This window comes from Anolis carolinensis, chromosome 5 (assembly GCF_035594765.1).
Source record: "Anolis carolinensis isolate JA03-04 chromosome 5, rAnoCar3.1.pri, whole genome shotgun sequence".
Classification (NCBI taxonomy): Eukaryota; Metazoa; Chordata; class Lepidosauria; order Squamata; family Dactyloidae; genus Anolis; species Anolis carolinensis.
Window position 1 is genome coordinate 23,784,217 of NC_085845.1, and position 22,545 is coordinate 23,806,761.

General features: G+C 36.2%; 1 protein-coding gene across 1 annotated transcript in view; it reads right to left on the reverse strand.

The window, feature by feature from the left end:
• Positions 1–323: 323 nt before the first annotated feature.
• Positions 324–22,545, reverse strand: part of stpg2 (sperm tail PG-rich repeat containing 2) — a 273,557-nt gene continuing 251,335 nt past the window's right edge. Inside the window, exons 13-14 of the mRNA XM_008117887.2 lie at positions 1,840–2,000; positions 324–1,369 (exon numbers count right to left, since the gene is read on the reverse strand). Coding sequence (XP_008116094.1) covers positions 1,342–1,369; positions 1,840–2,000 — 189 coding nt within the window. The 3' untranslated portion in view covers positions 324–1,341. The remainder of the gene's footprint in view (positions 1,370–1,839; positions 2,001–22,545) is intronic.

The window sequence follows — 22,545 nt, forward strand, 5'->3', positions numbered from 1 at the left end:
CCAACAAATAACTTAACGGAACTGGGAGAATAATGTGATTTCTGGCTTTGTTTGTTCTTTTATGACGATCACAAACAGCAATGTATGTGTGTGAGTAATGTGTCCTATTTTCCTTTTTCTTTTGCCTTGGACATTTTCAAGGAAAATGTTTCTTTTCATAAGTGGCTTGCACTTAAAATAGCATGCTTAAAAACATTTCAGCCACTGCAAATTTTTGTTTTCATTTTAAAACTGCACGTTGAATCAAGGCGGCCATGAATCATGCCATTCAGCGTATATCATACAGTGAATATTGCCACAAATGACTCCATAATAGGATGTGATCTAGTAGCTCTGAAGAGTCTTTATTAGGATGTGATAAAAGAAGTATCAATGGTTACTGTGAATTTCAGACATTTTATGGCTGAATATATAGCAATGATATATTGCGGAATGCTTTTTAATTGGTAGTTAGCTTTCAGTGTTTCGCTAAGACCAGCATTTTGCATCCATATACCACCCACATAAAATTGGATTTGAGCCTACACTCCAGAGCTGAAATTATGCACATTCTCCAGTTTCAGCTTCCTTAATGGCCCTGTCCATTGATAGTTTGACTAAATATTAGCATTTAGTCATTGTTAAATTAAGACAAAGGGAGGCCCAGCTGTAAGAAACTAACCACATTGTGTAAGAAGTTCTATCTATCAACAAAAGCAGGGACACACTGACAAATTCTAAGATTACAGACTGGAGAAAAAGAGGAGTTTGACTGTATAGAACAGACGGGGTAAATTTAGAATTCGCATAAATAAGAGTAAGAGTATTCAGGTCAGAAATTGATAAAACATATTCCTTCATATGTTGCTTGGTTTTATCTACCAGCACAACAATAGTAAAATGCAAGGTGGTATCATGTAATCCTTCAAATTATATCCATGTGTAATTGATATATAGACATCTTTGTTCTTTGAGATATTCCTAAACTGGGTTCTACTCCCAAATGGACACACTAAGATAATTTCACTGAACTATATAAACAAATACGAAAGTAAAAAAAAAAATAGAGTTACAGTATGAATACAGAGATTAATTTGCTGAATAATGTTATTCAGTATGTATGTAAAGAAAATATGAGAGATACATCTGTAAAAGACCAATGTATTAAATGATGGGGGAAAATTTTGCAAAAAAAAAAAAAACAAACCCCTGGTACTATCAAGAGAAGTTCAAAAGAGGAAAAAATACTTTTAGGAGCATTTCTTTAGATTTTTGAAGGTTATTGAGGTAAATATGATTAATTTGAACAGTTGATTGACCTCATTATCAAACTGAATGGATTTCTTCCCAAGGTAACCTTCATTAGGATTTATTTACGACTTCATTTGGCCTGTATGGAAAGAGAACACAAAAGGATGGCACATTTAATATGGGTTTGTTTCTCCTTCTAATAACATGTCTTGATCATATTCTCTTTCTATTGCATCTTAATGCTCTATGCTTTTGTAAAATCTATGTACTGATATGCTCTTTAATGTTTTTCTAATAGTGAAATTTGTCTTGGTTTGTCCAACCAACAGTGCCTAAAAATTTCTTTCAATGCCCACTAGGTGAAATAAAGTCTTCTTCAGCATCTCTAACGGAAAGGTTTGTTTATCATGGTCATGGTAAAGGATGAGCTAGCGGGGAAAAAATCCATTGATATTTAATTCATGTATTTTTCACATATTAAAATAAAAGATCTTTTAGGGTCAACAGTTTGCTTTGTTTTGGGAAACAACATTTCATAGGGGAAAATAGCACTGCAATTTCTAACTTATATACCAATTTTAAAATAAATAAAAAGGTTGCTATACTCACTTTTTTGGGTCAGGGTCATTGGGTGTACAGAGACCACATAGCAAGTTTGATCTGACTGGCACATATCTGAAGGCAGAATTGTATGCTTGAATCAAAAGTGGATTATTTAATGTGATATTGTATGTTTTCTTCAGGACAGTATCTCTCAACAGTGGGCTCAGCTGTGGAAGTAAAATTAGCTATGATTACATTATGAATCTATCTTACATATAAGTAAAGACACAGCATACAACAATACACCAAAAATCAGAAATATAACTTGTTGAAAAGAACATTAATGCTAGTCACTAATTTCATTACTACCAATAGAAAAAAATATTTATTTATATAAGATGCAATCAGTTCTTTGAAAAGTGTGTGATGGAGAAGCAATGAAATATAGTGCTACAATAAAAATACATGACTCAAATATCTTTCCTGCAAGCAGGCAACACATGTAGAGGAAAAATGCATCCATGTATACCATCATAAATACTGGAAAAATAAATATCTGAATGTATAATAAGGGTTTTTTAAAATTGTGTCAGAAGTGATTTGAGAACATACTGCAAGTTGCTTCTGGTGTGAGAGAGTTGGCCATCTACAGAGACACTGTCCAGGGGATACCCAGATGTATTAGCTGGGAGGCTTCTCTCATGTCCCTGCAAGCTAGAGCTGACAGATGGGAGCTCACCTCATCTCACAGATTTAAACCAGCAATCTTCAGGTCAGCAACCCAACACTCAGATTAACAGTTCAGCTGGCACAAGGGTTTAACCCATTGCACCACCATGGCTCTTACTATAAGAAGTGATTTTCCATAATTGAATTGTAGTGTTATTTTGTGTCAATTTGTTGTAAGCCACCTTGAGTTCCATGATGGAAGAACTAGGACACATATTAAAGATACACAAATATATTTTTATCACACATGGTAAAAACATCAGATTTAAAATTAACATAAAGTTTAAGCCAATATATCAGGCATCCTCAAACTGTGGCCCTCCAGCTGTTTGGCCCTCCAACTCCCAGAAGCCCTAGCTAACTTGTTCAATGGTCAGAAATTTTGGGAGTTGGAGGCCCAAACAGCTGGAGGACTGCAGTTTGAGGATGTCTGCTATATATCCTGTGTGGTTACATCTGAACAATCAAATCTAACCCTACAAACTCAAGATATATATAAGTAATACCCTCAGATATATTTTGCTCCTGCTCTGCTCTTCCCTCTGTGCTACTATCGGAATCAATCAGGAAGCTGCATGTAGCCAAAGATTCTCATGATTTGAATCAAGAGCCATAGTTATTGACTTCCAAATATGTCAGGACTGTAAACCAGTTTTAAATCATGATTTAATGTTGAGTTCTAAATCCTGGATTGCATGAAGGCAATTGACTCTAGTTTGGGCGTAACGAGAGCTGTCGTTGTGGATCTTTCTGGCCTGTTTTTGTTCAGATGCATGGAAGAGAAAAGTAGCAGATATATATGCCACATGTTTATATTCAGTCTTATTAGTAAGGAATAATAACTTATCCTCAGGGCAGGAATTGCCCACCATATCCCTGGTTCTGGTTATTGAGGTTTGTTTTTATTCATTTTAATGATGTTTTTATACTTTACTGTTTTTTAATTGTTGAATTAGACTGCCATATGTTTATGTTTTTAAATGTGTTTTTAGTTGGCTATCTGTTGTTGTTGGGCTTGTCCCGCTTCTAAGCTGTCCTGAGTTCCTTTGGGGAGATGGTGGCAGGATATAAAAATAAAATTATTATTACTGTGGGACCCTTCAGATGTTGTTTAGTTGTGAAACCCAATTGCTATAGTGAACATAGCCAAGGGGACGGCATTCCAGAAGTTGCAGTTCAACAACAACTAGAGCAGTGGTTCTCAACCTGTGGTCCCCAGATGTTTTTGGCCTATAACTCCCAGAAATCCCAGCCAGTTTAACAGCTGTTAGGATTTCTAGGAGTTGAAGGCAAAAAACATCTGGGGACCTCAGGTTGAGAACCACTGAACTAGAGGGTCCCGAGCCTCCTACCTTTGATTTAGTGTGACTCGGCCTTTGGGTAAGTAAGAATACCTGCAAATAAATTAAAGTTATGGGGGAAATATGGTGCAGCAAAGACAAAGAAGACTGTAACTGCTGTAATAAAACTCATCTAATTTCTGAGGTCTTAAATATCAGCCTGCAAGTTTGAAGGTCATAAAAAATATCAAGTAGCAAAACAAAATACCCTCCCCCACAAGCATCTCCTTGGAAATATCTTACAAAATCTAATACACAGCACCTCTTACAATGATGTATAATTCCTTGTCATTTTATGATACTTCTCTTATCCCGTCTTCGGTTCTTACACACATTTAACCAAACACAAGAGGTTCAGAAAGTATACACAAATTAATCTTACAGCAATGCATATTATGCAACAGTATAGCAGAACCATGCTGTCTGCTTTAAGAATTCTCAGTTCTTTGACATCAATCTGTCTACAGAGAAATATGTACATTTCAATTTGTAGGTCTTCTTAAAAAGAGATCAAAGTGGTGCCTCCTGTGTTCAAACTGATGGTAAAGTTTTGAATTTTATCAGACTGTCAGTAAGAGAAATGCCCTAACTAGACATTTACAAAAATATCTTCATGTCTTATTAAAACAGTATATCATTTTATTTTTTAAAAAACAGTATTTCTGACATTGCTTTCTGACAATAAAATGACTTATGAAGTAAGTATTGTGCTACAACAGACAAAACTGCATAGAGCTGTTGTTCTGGGAGACTGATATTTGTATTGTGTACCAGGGAATTCTAGGATTTTTAGATTTTTTTTTCAGGGTTTACTTGGCTTTCATGAAAGACAGACCAACGACTAGAATTGATCTTTTCTGGCAATACAGCAGAGTAGTGGATGTATTATATTGTGTACTTCTTATACGAGACAATTGGTACTACTGGCCTGGAACAACGCCCCATGTGGATTTACCATTCAGCCCCCTGCCGAAATGCTTGCCATAGCATAGGCATGAAAGCTTTGTCTTTATACAATACGTAAGCTGAAATGTAAATACAGAAATGTATTGAGTAATGGCTACAGTCTTTGTTGCCTATGTAAAATGCAGTTGGGGGACAGGGGGGCTGGATCTGAGAACAAGACACACTCAAGGGTAAAAATCATGTTGATCAGTCTACACAGATATTGATCCAGGGAGCAAGCAACTTGACTATGCATCAGACAAATCAATAATCGTCAGAAAAAGACTCTAAGAAGTACTGAACAACATAGATCTGAGAGTAAGGTCAGCAGCTATATGTCTAATGTGAAGGACATACGTTCAGGCATGGAACTATGGAAGCAAGATCCAAGAAAATGTGAGGGAAACGCTACATGTCAATGCACAGTATTTCATTTCCATTTCCAAAAAATTAAATATATAATACCTTGATGAAGACGTGACATGTTTAACTTCTTCCTACAATTCATTTTATAGATGCCATTATAACGTAAGATGAATGTTTCATCAAAGTCATTTTTCTGAACAAGAGCAGCAAATGGTGTCTCTGTTATGCTCTCATCAAGAGGCACATCTAATAAAAATGCAGTTCTATCAATTTCTTGCAATAAAATACAATGATTAAAGCGAATGATTTTCCGTTTTCAAAACACCCAAATCAAAGACTGTAATCCATGTTCCAATATTAATTATGATGATTATAATTTTTATATAAAAATAAAAACCACAAATACCATGTATGTTTTATTCTAAATGAAATTCAGTGAGTTTTCTGGAAAACAATTGAGTGTAGCGTTTTTGTCAGGATCACAGCTTGCAGATCTCAGGAATCCTACAAAGATATTTTCCTGCACAAGAAACTAATGGAAAATCCAATAAAACCTAGTATGGCTCCTCCGGCACCAGTCTTGTGACTAAATGAACCAACGCACTTAAGGATTTGACTCTGTATGATTTATTTATTTGCTGTCTGGAGGCTTCAAGTCCTGATAGGCACAATGGATGACTCAGTAAAGGCAGTAAAAAAAGTAATTAAAAAATTTGAATCGATCTCAGGCCTAGTTATTAATATTGAAAAATCAGAAATCTTGCATAAAAATCTGACCTGGAAGGAATTAAAAGAAGCCCAATCTACTTTAGGGGTGAAACTGGGGGGAAAGAAGTTAAAATACCTAGGCATTCACATATCTAAAAATTTAAATAATATAATCCAGATAAATTATAATCCACTATGGAAAAAAATAAGTAAACAAATTATTGATTGGAAAAAATGGAATTGGAACATTACAACAAGGTTGAAGGCTTACAAAATGATGATATTACCTAAATTTTTATACTTATTTCAGACCCTCCCTTTCAGCATTCCACCAAAAATAATTAAAAAATGGGACAATTCGATTAAAACATGGATAATAGGCGCCAGTAAGAAAAGAATTGCTAACACAGTATTCTTTACGCAACAAGTAAACGGAGGCTGGGGAGCTCCCTGCCTACAAAACTACTTTGAAGCCTGCCAATTGGCCAGGTTACTTGAATTGGACATTGGTGAGCCCAAAAGATGGGTCAGATTAGAGAAACTAATGAATGGATGGGAATACGGATCATGTTTGATCGGGAAAATCGGCAATAAAGACCTAAAAAATATAAAAGGAGGCCCATTGACCTCAACAATGGAATGTTGGAGAAAATGGCAAAACAAACTTCCAATAAATAAAATAGACAAACTTCCAATAGGAGCCCTAGAAAATAGAAAACCCCAGCTATACCGCAATATGATAAAGAACTTAGAACAACATGGAATAACAAAGATTGAGGACTTACTTAAATCCGACGGAACAGTTATACAATGGGAGGAGATAAAAGACAAATGTGGACAGGGCAATTGGCTACAATGGGGAGGGTTGTCTAAAAAGATAACAGATTTGAAGAATAAGGAGACTCCAGAATCAGACTTGGATAAAATAATAAAATGGAAAGTAGAGAAGGAGAAAGGAATCATGGGATACATATATAAAATAATTATGGAAAAACAATATAACACAAAATACACCCTGATAGAAATCTGGAAGGAGGATTTGAATTGCAATGAGAGAGAAATAGAAAAATGGATAAAATCAATTAATAAAATAAAATATTTAAAGATTAAGGAAATGCAACTGAAGATACTTACAAAATGGTACAGAACTCCTATACAATTGGCTTATATAACCGAAACCCACCCAAAACAATGCTGGCATAATTGTGGGAAAATTGGAACATATACCCATATGTGGTGGGAATGCGAAAAAATTCAAAGATTCTATAATATAATTAAGAAGGAAATGAAAGAGCTATTGGGGACGACAATAGAATGGAATAAAACACAATTTTTTGTTCAAAAATTAGAAGGCAATGGGGAACTTAAAGAATGGGAGGAAATAATAAAACATATGTTAGATGCAATCAAAGCCTCAGTTGCCCTAGGATGGAAGGACCAAAAAAAATGGGATATAAAAACGTGGTATAAATACTTAGCTGATTATCTACTTCAAGATTATATTAGCGAAAGGAAAAGCTATTATAAGTTTGGCCAAACCAAGATGACCTGGGAGGCAAAATGGAAGGGCCTTATCTCTAGGATAAAGGGGAAAGACAAATACAAGGAATTAAATAAGATTATCCTTATGATTGAACAACTATAATTAGTACGGTAAAGAGTAGTAAACTGTTCTCAGGGGGGAGGGGGGGGAGGGAGAGAGGGGATATAAATATATATAGTATCTCTGTACCCTTACATTATGTAAGAATAAGTTTATGGGCGAGAACGGGGAGGTGGCGGGATCGGGGAGAACTACAGGTAATGTAAATGTGGAATATCAAGATTGTATGTCTCTATTTGTATGTACGTATATATATATATATATATATATATATATATATATATATATATATAAATAAATCTATATTTCACCAAAAAAAAAAAAAAAGAAATCAACAACATTGAAGTTACTGCTGAAAGCCACTTATGTCAATTGTCTGAATATGTTGATTAGTTCCATTAAATACTTTTAAAAATTGAAAAAAAAAAATATAAAAATAAAAACCACAAATACCATGTATGTTTTATTCTAAATGAAATTCAGTGAGTTTTCTGGAAAACAATTGAGTGTAGCGTTTTTGTCAGGATCACAGCTTGCAGATCTCAGGAATCCTACAAAGATATTTTCCTGCACAAGAAACTAATGGAAAATCCAATAAAACCTAGTATGGCTCCTCCGGCACCAGTCTTGTGACTAAATGAACCAACGCACTTAAGGATTTGACTCTGTATGATTTATTTATTTGCTGTCTGGAGGCTTCAAGTTAAATGTGCACACATATTGAATTGGAGAGTAAAACATTATATACTAAGAAGCCAAGACTACCAAATTAAAATATTGACACAAAATGCCATCTCGTGAGAAAACAGATACCCTAAATTTCCACTGAGATTCTCAGTTATACCTCCAAGCATTTTATCCAAATTGCTTAAAGTTAAAGGTTAGTTAAATATAAGCTCCCTAGGATTCTAATAGCAACATTTATAGTAGATTGTGAAACTATAACAACATTCCTTTGTCAAGAAAATATTATTCATTTCTATTAAACAGCATCCAATCAAAAAGCAGTTCATGAAAATTCTAAAGGATGCAAGATGTAACCTCTCTGAGATTGCAGCCTTAGGCGATGCAATTCTACTTGATGCAAAAAAGGTAGCACAATTTGGCATTTGAATAAAAAATTAAAGTGTTTTTTTCCACTGAACTTTAGTTAGAATAGAAGATAAAGATGCAGGACATACATATTAATTTATTTTGTTCATATTCTGCTAGTAACCAGAGGAAAACCCAGTGCAAGTCAATATTTCCACATGTTTCAGTATAACTGGAATTCAATGATGGCTACATCTGGCAAAATAGTCTGTTCATTTCCATTCACCCCAATTACCTTTTTGTAGCAAATCATTATGTACATAAATGAGAGTATTAGCTTAAATAAAAATTTGCTCTCGATATTTCTTACCAGAATGGAAACCGTAGAAAATAGCTGTTCATGTCATATTGTTATTGCTGATTTTATCCAGGCTGCATATGATTTGTGGTTATATTATTCAAGATTGTTTTAACCAGTTTTAAATTGACTGTTTTTAATTGATAAACTATTTAAAAATTAATATTTTAAAACTTTTGTAATTATTTGTTGTTTTAAATTGATTTTATTGTAAGCTGCCCTGAAATCTTTTGGAAAAGGACAGAATATAAATGTTTAAATAAATAAATAAATAGCTGAAGTTACAATGGTTCTTGTCATATTCAGCTTGATCTGGAGGCTAGTTTGTAAGCTGGACATTTGCAGCCTTTTACATGATTGATATACAGTCCCATTGCTATGAATAAGATAAAAATAAATGTTATCTATTCGTTAGAGAGTGTTTGTACAGAGGCCCACATTAAAATGTATTTGTTAATGTTATTCTTTAATAATTTGACTAAAGTGTAATTAGGCTATTAATGTTAAACATATAAAATCTATAAATAAAGAACATTCAACATTGGGCATGTCTGTATACAATTTCACATATAATACTGTGTATTTCTAAAATTCATTCCTCCTGAAGTCTGCCCATACATTGTTAGATGCTATCAGTCTCACTTTGGGAGAAAAGTGGGGTGTAAATCAAATTATTAAATAAACAAATAAATTACAAATTATGTGTTTTGTTTAAATGTGTTGATTTATTGTATACTGTGTAAGTCAAGGGTTGGCAACTATGGAAGAGATAAGGATTCTCCTGCCACACCCATGCACACAGCTGTCCCATTGGCTGCTTTGGTGTGCTTTAGGCACATCAGAAGTGATGTAACTTGGGGAACAAAAGAAATAGTTTCAAAATCAGCCAATATGGCATCTATTGCCACGTTGGCCGATTTTGAGACCATTTTTCTTCTGTCTAAAGTTCTGGGGAAAATAAACGGCTATAAGGCACTGTATAAACAAGAATCAATGACAATTGGAATAATTACAAGACTTTCCAGATTTGCAGTTGTTTATGGGTTTGTTTAACTGCTCCACAGAATCTAGGTCTGCGTAACCAGAAAATAACTAAGAGAAACTGTTTAGAGGTTTTCACTTATTACATGTTGAGTAGAAATGATATCTTACAGGAGATGAGATGATTTCTTTATACCTTTGTAGTGGCATACAATATAACATTAAGCTAAGTGAACATTCAGAGTGCAATTCATATTCCTCAATTGTTTGTTTTCATCTAACTACCTGCCAGCAAGCTTATATAACATTTCCATGGTCTATGAAAAACCCAGGAGAATGCTAGTATATTATTATATTACATTCATTTATTTCAATAGAATCAGTGAATTTTTTCAGAAGCAGATAAAATAATATTGTCTCCAGAACATGATCATATAACTCTAGGATAATTTTTCCAGATCACACAGTAGATAATCTGCGTACAATGTGAGAGGCAATTTAAAGGTTGAATGAACTGTGCTGATAAGAATCTACAAGCTGTCGGCAATTTTTGAAATACCAAAAAGAAGTCTCATCGTATACATTAATTTCCATCATTTACTTCTTTTCTCTATGCCATTCATTTTATTGCAGATTTCAGACTCCAGAACATATATTTAGGTAATGACAGTTTTCTTTAATGACAAAATACAGCCTTTCCAATCAACATATATATTATCAAGAGAATAGTGGAAAATAATTAAAAGATTTTTAATTTGATTTTAACAATTAAATGTTGAGCACAATTCTCCTATGAACATGAAAAATAACATCTGAACAGGAATTCAATTTTAACTGCAGATGGGTGAAATAAAACAACTACAGAGAAGACATTTATTAAAATACACCATCCCCAAATCCACTTCCTGGGCCAAGTTTCTCATGTTTCATATTATCAACACTACACAACATTTTCTCTTTAAAAAATAATAGTCCTAGTTTGTTTTCTGAGCTCTATATTTCTTGATTCTGAAATAAAATTCAAAAACACCACAGTGGTTTCAATTGAGAATTATTACACACACACAAGGCAAAATATGCAGCAGACTCCAGAAGCCAATTGAAAAGAGGTATGAGTTGTAAAACACAGATGGTCCTACACTGAGAATTGCACACATAATCCCTTGCAATTGTGTCCACATGTAGCTTTAAAATTTCGCACTGGCACAATACAACTTGAACATATTCCCTCCATGGGCCAATGACATTAAGTATTGTTTATGTCTGCTCCGTTTATCTTTATCACTTCACCACTACAGTCATGTATAAATTACTAGACCACTATACCTCCAAGACATTCTTCTGAATACAGCTCAGTTCTGAAAAGACATTCCTTCAGATTGTTTTCACTTCATGATAAGAATAAAAGTTTTGTTCATTCTATTTTTTATATTTATTTGAAGATCTCAGGCCAGCATAATTCGGAAGATTCTGGCCCTTTTGAGGCATATTCGGGACTAGATTTTATATATTTTGGGGTGTCTACAAAAGAGTATTTAAAGACAATGCCTAATCCTTAAAGGCATTCTTCTGCTGAAAACAGAATTGTGTGTGTGTGTGCTTAAGCAAGTGTTTAGGGAGGTCTGGTGTGACCAAGGGGATCATAGGACCTCCAAAGGCCATATGTAACTCACAGACTCCACAATTTCCACCACAACATGTATAGTATACAGGGGTTTTTTTCGTGTCAGGAGCAACCGGAGTTGCTTCTGGAGTGAGAGAATTGGCCATCTGCAAGGACGTTGCCCAGGGGATGCCCGGATGTTTTTTGATGTTTTACCATCCTTGTGGGAGGCTTCTCTCATGTCCCCGCATGGAGCTGGAGCTGATAGAGGGAGCTCATCCGCGCTCTCCCCGGGTGGAATTTGAACCCGGCAGCCTTCAGGTCAGCAACCCAACCTTCAAGTCATGAGGCTTTTATCCCCTAGGCCACCGGAGGCTCCTATAGTATACAGTTCAGAGACAGAACATCAAAAGAGGAAAACTTAGAAGGGAAGATATGAAGGAACTAGATAAGATCTTGAAGTGTAAAATTATATCACCAAATAACAAAGTCAGAATCATACAAGCCATGGCTATATATAAACAGTTTGAAAGGACACTGAAGAAAGCTCACAGCAGAAGAACCAACTCATTTGAAATGGGATTGTGGAGGAGAGCTCTGCAGATACAAAAGACCACCAAAAACACAAGCAAGTTTCATTAGAAGACCAAACAACTAAACATACTTTGGATTCATCATAACATGATATAACATAACTCTGGAATATACAATAATTTTAGTAAAATAGAAGCAAGTCGGAGAAGATGAAAGCTGTGTTAAAGATGTATTAACTCAGTCAAGGAAGCCATGACCTTGGCTTGCAAGACTTGAGATGTGTTGCTAATTTTAAAAAAGATCTCATGGAGGTTTCTCGTTAATATAGTCAACATAAGCTGAACCTGACTTGACAGCATAACAACTACTATTTATAAATTACAAATATTACTACAAGGTAAATAGGGGATAAAAGTTCCAAACCTGGGAGAAAACCTTCTCAGGCACAGCCCTTTTCTCCCAAACCTGGGCTATGGGATTTTAACCAATGAAGCAGCAAACCACTCAGAGACTGAGACCCCACTTAAAGTATATCACAATAGTGCAGCATCTTCATCTCCGTTTGCTTTATCTTATATCAATGGAAGTTCAAAGGTTCACTATCTGCCACATATCCTACTATTTTGAGTAATAGAAATATATCCTTTCAAAATTTGAATCCGCCGCACCAGCACTTGAATATTATTGATTTAGATCAATATTTTGCTATGTGAGAGGGGCTCAAACAGTGGAAGGGCAAATAACTTATTCATGGTATATTCATATTAAAAAATTCCCAAACTGGAAAGGGGCAGGTTGGCCAATGCTTATTTTGCCATCTTGACCTGACAAGTGATTCTTAGAATCACAGACTAGAAGACATCAATTGTCCTCAAGTTAGTGGCAATCAAAGCTACTTGGCATAGTACAGGATTTGCTTCTAACTTTCACTGGGAAAATAGGACAGATAAAAATAAAATCCGATAGTATCTATATTTATATATGTTAAGTTCTCTTTAAAATACCTATATTTCATTTCAAAATGCAATGAGTAACAGTAGTTACTAAAAGCCTGTCCCCATAGGAAAGCCTTTCAACATTTCTGGAAGAACAAAGAATACAAGTGAAACATTAAAAAACGGTCTTTTATATGGGGAAAGGGTGTAAAACTGGTTTGTTTTTCTAAAACAATATTATTATTTTAGAAAAAAATCTGATTATAACCAAGTTTTACAGAACCTGGAACACTGTTCCAAGGACTATTCCTGCCAAGGCTATTTTGTTGTTTTATCTTCCAATGTTTTAGCTTTATATTGAACCTATTATAACCCAGATTTCAGTATAGATTGAATTATACTTGAATTTGAAAGATGGATTCTGCCTTTTGTATCAGGGAGATTTTGAAAAGATGTTTTCTAATCATCATCTGACATTCAACATAAAGATTAATGTGAGACTTCAAGGAATCTTAGATTCCAATCCATTCATTTTCCCTTTGACAAGTTCTCATTCTATATCAGTGGTTCCCAACTTGTGGGTCCCCAGGTCTTTTGACCTACAACTCCCAGAAATCCCAGCCAGTTTACCAGATATTAGGATTTCTGGAAGTTGAAGACCAAAACATCTGGGAACCCACAGGTTGAGAACCACTGTTCTAAATGCTCTGGTCTTGCCTCATGACTTGGATACTTGAAAACAGTTAAGGAGACCCCCTTAATCGAGGACTCCCATGGCACCATTCCTCCAATGCACCAAAATACCTCAATTTTTCTTCACAGAACCTCCCAAAATGCTGACTGGGAGCATTCTAGGGATTAGCGGAGGGTAGGATGTCTTCATTTTTTCATACATTTGGAGGGTGTTCTGGATATTTTATGGGCTCAAATCACCCCAAAATGATAATAAAAAATAAAAATGGGGGTATTAGGAGAACTACTTGCAGTATCAAGAGCCACAAAAGTGGAATACCAGGCCACATGAAGACTATCCACACTCCTCAGACTGAACTGTCTCAAGGAATAGTCACTGAGTCAATCACTCTTGCTGAAATTTCATGGGATGAATACAGGAAGAATGCCAAAGAAGTCTGCTATTCATAGTACAATTTCTGTGAAGAAACCACGTTTTCCCCTTTTTTAGTTTTGTGTTGATTACTCTGCATATAGCACCTTGGGAAGTAGCACCCTAACACCTTATTTACACCTAGTACTTGACATTCCAAGGTCCAACTAATTTGCAAAAACTTCTGCTACATAGAAGGGTGCTTCCATGCAATGGGAGAAGGATGAGTTTGGATGTTTAGCTTCTATAAGATTCAAGCTGATCAATGTCCTGAACATTAAACATGCTCACCTAAGCTATGGTCTCATTTGAATTGTGATGTAATGTCACAGATTGCCAATATAAGAAATAAATGGGTTCTTGAGAAAATTAAGCCTGCTATCTCACTAGGAACTACATTGAGGCTGTATCATACTTTAGACATGTTATTATACAACATTATAATGCTTAGTAAAGTAAAAAAACTATAGGAAAGAGAAGGCATTGAGAGACTCAATCAGCTCTGAGACTGCATGATCAGTGTATAACAGGGTGTTCTGGAGTTCTCATTCATGAGATTCCCATATCTGAAAGCCAATTTGATGCCAATTAGCAACAAAGCTATGGACAGTTTTTCTAGATAATGACATTTATTTCAGTGCTTATGAGATATCTGATGTTTCCTTTAACTGGAACCTTTCTGCAGGCAAGCACATATGGCTTCTGGACTGCCTCCCAACAGACCACCACTGCAATGGTGCTATGGTTTTGTATCCTAAGACTTTCTGAATTCTTCTCTGGATATTTGTTAGAGCTAAGAAGTTAGTTTCTTTCTCTTAGCCCACTGTATAGTATTGTTTGCTCTTGAACCTTGTCCTATATTTCATATCTTTCTATTGTTCTACTTTTTAACAAATTTGTCTTATGGTAAATAGACTTTGTATATGTCAATTGTCAGGGGTGTTTTATCTCTAAATCCAGTAACTTGTTGTCTAGTCTGATCTGTTTTTGTTCTTTGAGCAGAAAGTCCTGGAACAAAGGATGCAAGATGTTGCCATAGAAGAAGACCTTATCACCTCTCTAGGCAGAGCAGGCTCTAGGTATTTTTCAAGAGTAGGCGAACAGAATTTTGGCGCCCCCTTCCCCCCAAACCAATCACTGAAAAATAAAAGCGTTGGATAAGCGAAAATGTTTGATAATAAGGAGGGATTAAGGAAAAGCCTATTAAACATCAAATTACATTAAGATTTTACAAATTAAGCACTAAAACATCATGTTTTACAACAAATCAACAGAAAAAGCAGTTCAATACCTTGTGGAGGCAGGCCGCAGGAGATAGGAGTTGCCTTGATGGTTCCCCCCAATAAGATGGCGCCACAGGCAACTGCCTAGTTGGCCTGGTGGTTGAACCGCCTCTGTCTCTAGGTGACTGGTTTCATTGCTGAAAGATTCCAGCTGTTGAAAAGTTTCTTCTCCTGTTCATGTCAATCCCTCCACCATATCTTTTAGGCAGACTTGGAAACTGTCTTGCCATACTGAGGGAACCCCCCCCCTTTCCCGCCCAACCAGCCACCCTCTGACTGCTTTTATGAGAGAGAAGTTCACAAGTCCAGTATTTGTATATCTCAGTAATAAAAACAAAACAAAAAATCACAGTAAAAATTTGAAGCATAAATACAACCAGGAAATACAGAATGGACAACTGTGTGAAGGTCAGGTTCTGATTTTCTACCATCAGCCCCTAAAGGCCACATGCACATACCCAAGCACGATAAAATACTTGCTTTTCCCTTCATTTCTCCTTCACAACAGCAACTGTTGCTTCACCTTGCTTCACCTTGCCATTTTAAAAAGGAGAAATTAGAGGGGAGAGTTACAGAATGGATTCTGGGAGGGTCAGTGGGAAAGGCTTTTTTTTTGTATCTTTGCAGATTTCAGGTAATATTGGCCTGAAAAACACGCCAATTTTTAAATTAAAAATGGCACTTCTGGGAACTGATGGGAGACTTTGGAGGCTGAAACAATGGGTACCGGAGACCATATGTCGCCAAACATGTTCCCAACCTTTAGTATAACGTATGAAGCTGAAAAAAATTGCCACTATTTATTGTGCCATCCTATTTATGACTTCCCAAGAAAGAAACAGTTAAAGATTGCATACTTCTATTTACAAAGGCTTTCAACAATAATAATACTAAGTTTGCTGTCTGAGTGCAATGCATTTAAAATATTTATGATTGCTGGATTTGAGGTTCTGGCCCCAAAATTCATGGATGTTTAAGTGGATAATGATTTGTATTACTGATAATTGTGATCTATTGTGATTACCTCTCTCTTTCAGTGCATTAAACAAATCTAAGCATAATATTTAATGAACAGAAATGGACAACAACAATGTAATACTTAACATCTGTGTAAAGGTGAGTCTTCATCATTGAACTCCTATTAACAGAATTGGGAGGTTGGGGGGGGGGGAACACCTTATTTCCACTGCTCTGTTACTTTATTTTATGCCATTAGGAACTGTCTAATGGAATAATATGAAGTTTGTTTTCTTTGTAAATGGTTCTCTTATTCAAACAGCTGTTAGCCATCTTCTAAAAAAAAAAACCCGAGATGCCTGATAAGTACAAAGCTTGTAAAGCTATATATCAGTAGGAAAGTTTTATAGCTTTAGGGTTGCTTACAAATCAATTCCTTGGAGTGGGCCTACCATTAGTAGCTTTTAAGACTGCCTGGAGCTGTGTCATTCACTGTTGTTTTGACACATTAATGCATTAATGATATGCACAAGGCTGACATAACTTCTCTGAGGTACTATTATTGTAATTATTAGATATTTTCAACCCGGACAGCAAAGTTAAGAAAGGTGACAAAAGAGTATGTAAATACTAAGACATCCTTCAAGCGCCCATTTGTCACTGACAGCACATAATTAAGAAACTAGGAGAGGAGGGAATCTGAGATAAGGATTGTCTGCCAAGAATCTTGTCAAAAGAAAATAATCAAGGAGCAGAGAGGCAGTTGGATGAAAATGATGACATGTGTACCCAACTAGTTATCTTGTTTCAGTAGATCAAGGTTGAAAAGCTATAATGTAGTGAAGAATATTAGGCATTATGGTCCATTAAGTGCCTTTCCAGTTACAATGTTAGATTCCTGATTAGCTATTACTAACATGCCCATTACAAGTTATAGGACTCAAGCCAATGTCTAATGAGGGTGGCATATTTAGTATAATTTGTCATGGCACTATAGAGCCATTCAGTAGAATTTAATCTAGAATTATTATAGCCAAATGCATGTTCTGAAAGTAAAGTAATAAAATATGCCAGTGGCTAGAAAATCAAATAGGAATAATCTCAAGCCATATATCTCTTCTTTATCTAAGGAACACAAACCATTAATTAAGCTTCTTTTGCAACCAACTGAAATGTAAATCAATTACAGAAGGTAAGTCATTAATATACACATTTTCTCCAATTTTTTATTGGGCTCAAATTTTAAATTACACTGTCCTAAATTTGCTGGATAATCTTATCACTGTGCTGCTCTAGTCAATATATTTTACTAGACTAAACTAATAATAACTTTATTTTTTTTATATCCTGCTTCCATCTTCCTAGAGGGGACTCGGGGTAGCTCACATGAGGACAACTGGCACTACTGATATTCTGTCCTGAAATTCACTCTTGAGGAGATAAGAGGACAATGAGTCGTAATTGAAATAGAAGCAACACAGCAACTACTGCTTTAGTTAGAAATGCTAGCTTTCACATTTGTTTATTTTATTACAGTAGTTCTACCCCGACCTTCTCACCCGGTACGGGGACTCAGGGCGGCCTTACAATATAAAACACATATATAAACAGTTACAGTAATATTTCAACTCGTTTTAAAATTAGATTACATTAAAAACATTCTTAAATACACACATAAATAAATATTTAGGCGCTTTCCGAGTCCAAAACCGGGTCTGTCAATTTCATCCTGAGCCATATGTTATAATTAATACTGCCACTATTGATTGACATTCAACAGCAAGTGGAAAAATTGTTAGATTTTTTAAAAAAGATAAACACAGCAGGTAGTGGAGATGATACTGTGGGATGGATGCTCAGAAATAAGAAAACTCCCCCATACCAAAAGTATTCCATAATATTCAGAAAAAACTAACAAAACACCAGAAAACCAGTTTGGTTACTGATGTTCAAGTCAGAGCCTGTTATTATATACAGTAATCATTTGCATTGCTCCAAATTTCACTGCTTGAAATGTAGTTTCTTTAGTTAAAAAAAAATCCCTTCCTATAAGAAGAATCATTGGATGCTATCATAAGTAATTGGATCAATTTGTTTTAATTACTAATCATGTGGAATAAAATTATGTAGACAAAGAAGGTGAGTGTGTGGTTAGGGGAGTTTAGGGCTATGGTTTCTTCATGAGCACATGGTCTAGACCAGGGATCCCCAAACTAAAGACCATGGGCCGGATGTGGCCTTCCAAGGTCATTTACCTGGCCTCTGTCCTAAACTTTAGACTTAGGGCTGACCTAAGTCGTAAATGGCTTTAAGGCACACAACTACAACAATCCTAATTTTGGACTATTGCATCATAGTCCGGACCCCCAACAGTCTGAGGGATCATGAACCGGCCCTCCACTTAAAAAGTTTGAGGACCTCTGGTCTAGACTAAAGCAGTGATTCTCAACCTGGGGTCCCCAGGTGTTTTTGGCCTAAAAGTCCCAGAAACCCCAGCCAGTTTACCAGCTGTTAGGATTTCTGGGAACTGAAGGCCAAAACATCTGGGGTCCCACAGATTGAGAACCATTTCGCTAAAGGGACTGGACATTTGCTGAGTGGAAGTGAGTAACTGACTTAATTGATGCAATGCTAACAGCCATTATATCTATATAATTGCTGCCTCAGTGGGGGGAGGGGGAGGGGGAGGACCAGGAAAGACAAGGCAAACACAAATGGCAAACACTTGGAACAATGTGACACAAAGAGGCAGAGCTATCAAGAACCTGACAGAAGCCAAGGAAGCACGAGGTAGCCAATATCAACCACCAAGGGTCAAGGAAGCCATAAATCAAAACAGAGTTTAAAGCATCAGGGTAGCAGGATTGTTAAACAGTCTAAAACCCATATATTCAGTCCTTACAAGAGCCCATTTGCTGAGAGGTGAAGTGAAGTTGAATCTAGCAATTTGCCTGGAGGAAATTCCATGCTTATACAGGCAAACAGTTCAACAATATTTAAGGAACAAGTTTCATAGCTGTATTCTTCTTGATGCCTAGAATATAGTTTTTCATTCCATTTGGGGATGGATATTCTGCGACAAATGTAGAAGTCTTCATTTTTCTCAGGGTCTTGAGGAGCCCCTCTTCCAGCTCCTCCTCCTGTTCTGAATTTTGTCAAACAGAAGGAGTACTCAGCTGGTTATCAAATGTCTGGTCCAACTGTAGTACATCTACATTGTACTCCACAAAAGACAAATTCTCAAAGAAGGAACTGATTCAAATTCAGGGAGCGGAGTGAGCTCCAGTTGTTAGCCCCAGCTTATGCCAACCTAGCAGTTCGAAAACATGCAAATGTGAGTAGATCAATAGGTACCGGTCCGGTGGGAAGGTAACAGTGCTCCATGCAGTCATGCCAGCCACATGACCTTGGAGGTGTCTACAGACAATGCTGGCTCTTCAGCCTAGAAATGGAGATGTCCACCAACCCCCAGAGCCGGACATGACTAGACTCAATGTCAGGGGAAAACCTTTACCTTTACCTATAAGGGGCAGAAAAACAGCCTCACTTCCCATGAAGGTTATTTTGGGGGGTTCTATGGGTGGAATGACTCCTTGCCAATTCTTAGGTGAGGAAGAGACATGTAGTAGTACTTACTACTACTACTACTACTACTACTACTACTACGTGATTTTCCACTAAGAGGGACAGAAGCATAAGATGTCTCAAGAGGTGTGTTGAAGATGCAAGATGTAACAGAGAAGACTCATCAAATATTGTTACATTTTTCTTCCTGCACTGAAGGAACTCTATGATTATTTGAATCTACTTCTCCACTAGAAAAAATATCATCAAGTGTTGCTTTTCTAACAATATTGAGTGGCTGGTCCTACCCTGGGGCAGAGGCAGGAAAATGCCTCACATGGTAGATGTTGTGGGTCAGTGACAGGACTCTTCTGATTATTGCTCTTGGCTATCCCAAGTTTTTCCCATTAAACTCTTCTGCCAACCAATGAACTTATTACATTTGCTATGATGGAAAACACCATTCCATTGCCAGGGTAGGAATAACACTAATATTAGTCTTTCCTTTGTCTTTGGCAACAGAATGCCTTCACTGGCCCTGCCAGTCTCTGACTTGTAGCTTCTTGAAGCATCAAAGGATCAAAATCTGTAGTAGTATTTCCCATACATTCTTGATAGCAATCTGAGAATTTTTGCTGTATGATATGATCAACACTGATGAATTTACAGGTAATATTATGTTTGATGAAGAAAAGCTAGTCTTTACTGACACAATGCTTTGAAACATGACAAGTTATCCAAGATAATTACAAGTGATCCAGTTATTAGAGTGACAACAATGAAAATGCAGCTTTTTCAATAGAAAGTTTTAAAAGATTTAAATTTCACAAGCAGTTTATGCAGGCTAGCAGTTTTGTGCAACATGATGAAACCAGGCCTGTTGATAGCTTTTTATACAACTGAGAATGTCTGATTTAAGTTAGTGCCACTCTTTAATGTGTTACAGACATACTGAAAGTTATAAACACAGGCTTGTTTGTTTTGAGCTTTATCGTCTTCCCTTCTAATAGGAAGCTCAGGTGGTGAGAAAATAAAGAATTACAGATTGAGCATCCCTTATCCAAAATTCTGAAATTCAAAATTTTTCAAAATCTGAAATTATCTATAAGGGTGGCTGAGATTACGACACTAGAATGATAAAATCATATTTTTTTTGCTTTGCTTTCTCATGGTCCAAAGTACACAAACTTTGCTTAATACACAAAAGTGTTTAAAATATTGTATAAAATTACCACAATGCTATGTGTATTTGTAATGCATTTTGTCTTTATGCTTGAGTCCCAACCTCAAGATATCTCATTGTGTACATATAAGAGAATAGTTATTCCAAAATCTGAAAAATCCAAAAACCTTTAATTTGCAGCACTTTGGAAAAGAAATACTCAATCTGTATAGGCAAAAATGAGATCAATGAGAAACAAGAGAGAGGTATTAAGTGAACATTTGCAGAAATACCTTCCTTCACCACCACCTCCAGAACTGAGGCATTGGGTGGCAACCATGTCCTTGCAGTCCATCGCAGTTCCTTTTCATACACCATGTTAGTAGCATTGGCAGAAACCTTCGCTTCATCCCTATTTTAACCTCAAATGCAATTGATTAGATCAGGGATTCTCAAATCTTTTCTGTTGCAGAGCCCTTTTTGAAGCAAACATTTCTTGTGGAGCCCCAATAAATGTTTATATATTTTATTATATATCATATTACACATAGTGTGTGTGTGTGGATATAAAATAAATCAGGCATGGGCAAATGTTTTGATACATAAAGTATTTCAGTGGAAGACCCTAGGGCCACCCAGTCCAACCTCCTTCTGCCAGGCAGGAAAAGCACAATCAAAACACCACTTCAGCAATGGGAGGAAAATGGGGTTTTGGAAGCAAGGAAGGTGAGGGGAAGGGAAAAAGACTTGTGGGGTAAGGGAGGGGAGGAAAAAGGCTTTTGGGGGCGATAGAAGAGAGGAGAAAAAGGCTTTTGGTGGCGTGGGAGGCAAGGGAGGGTGAGGATCAGGAAAGTGGAGGGAAAGCTTGAAGGGGGAGAGAAGCATGGAGCTCCTCAGTATGCTTCAGGGAGCCCCAAGGGCTGCATGGAGCACACTTTGAGAACTATTGGATTAGATCCATGCTTAAAGGAGCCCCGCTGAAAACAATGGGACCTAAGTTAGTCATTACTATATGTATGAAACAGCTCTCATGATAATGAATGGGAGGAAGAATCCTTGAAATACCTGCTCCACTTTTGCTTACTTTTGTACTTTGTTCTTTTATACTCTGCTCAGTTGAACACACTATTAACATTTTGAGGCATTTCCTTTAGAAATTAAGAGTCTCAATCAAACAGTAAAGCATTTATAAAATATCTACTAATAGTTCTTCAACTGGGGTATGCCTTATATCAGTGAATTTCTTATGAAGTTTGATTTTTGAACAGTAACATAAAAGCAACAGCTTTTTTGTACTTAGTGCAATTAATAGTTAAGGAATGCTTCAAACATGAGTACAGACAGTAATGTTACATTAAGATTAACTAATAACATGGTAAAGATTTTTGATAAAAAATTGTAGCTATGTGACTTTGAAATACACTAGAGCACTAACTCTCTTATATTAAGAGACTCCCGTCTGATTCAGCAAGTTGATGGATGTTTCTTCTCATGTCTCCCACCTTTGCTGCAAGGACAGCAAATACATATGATCTGTTCTTGTTAGCTTACTTTAGAATAATATCAC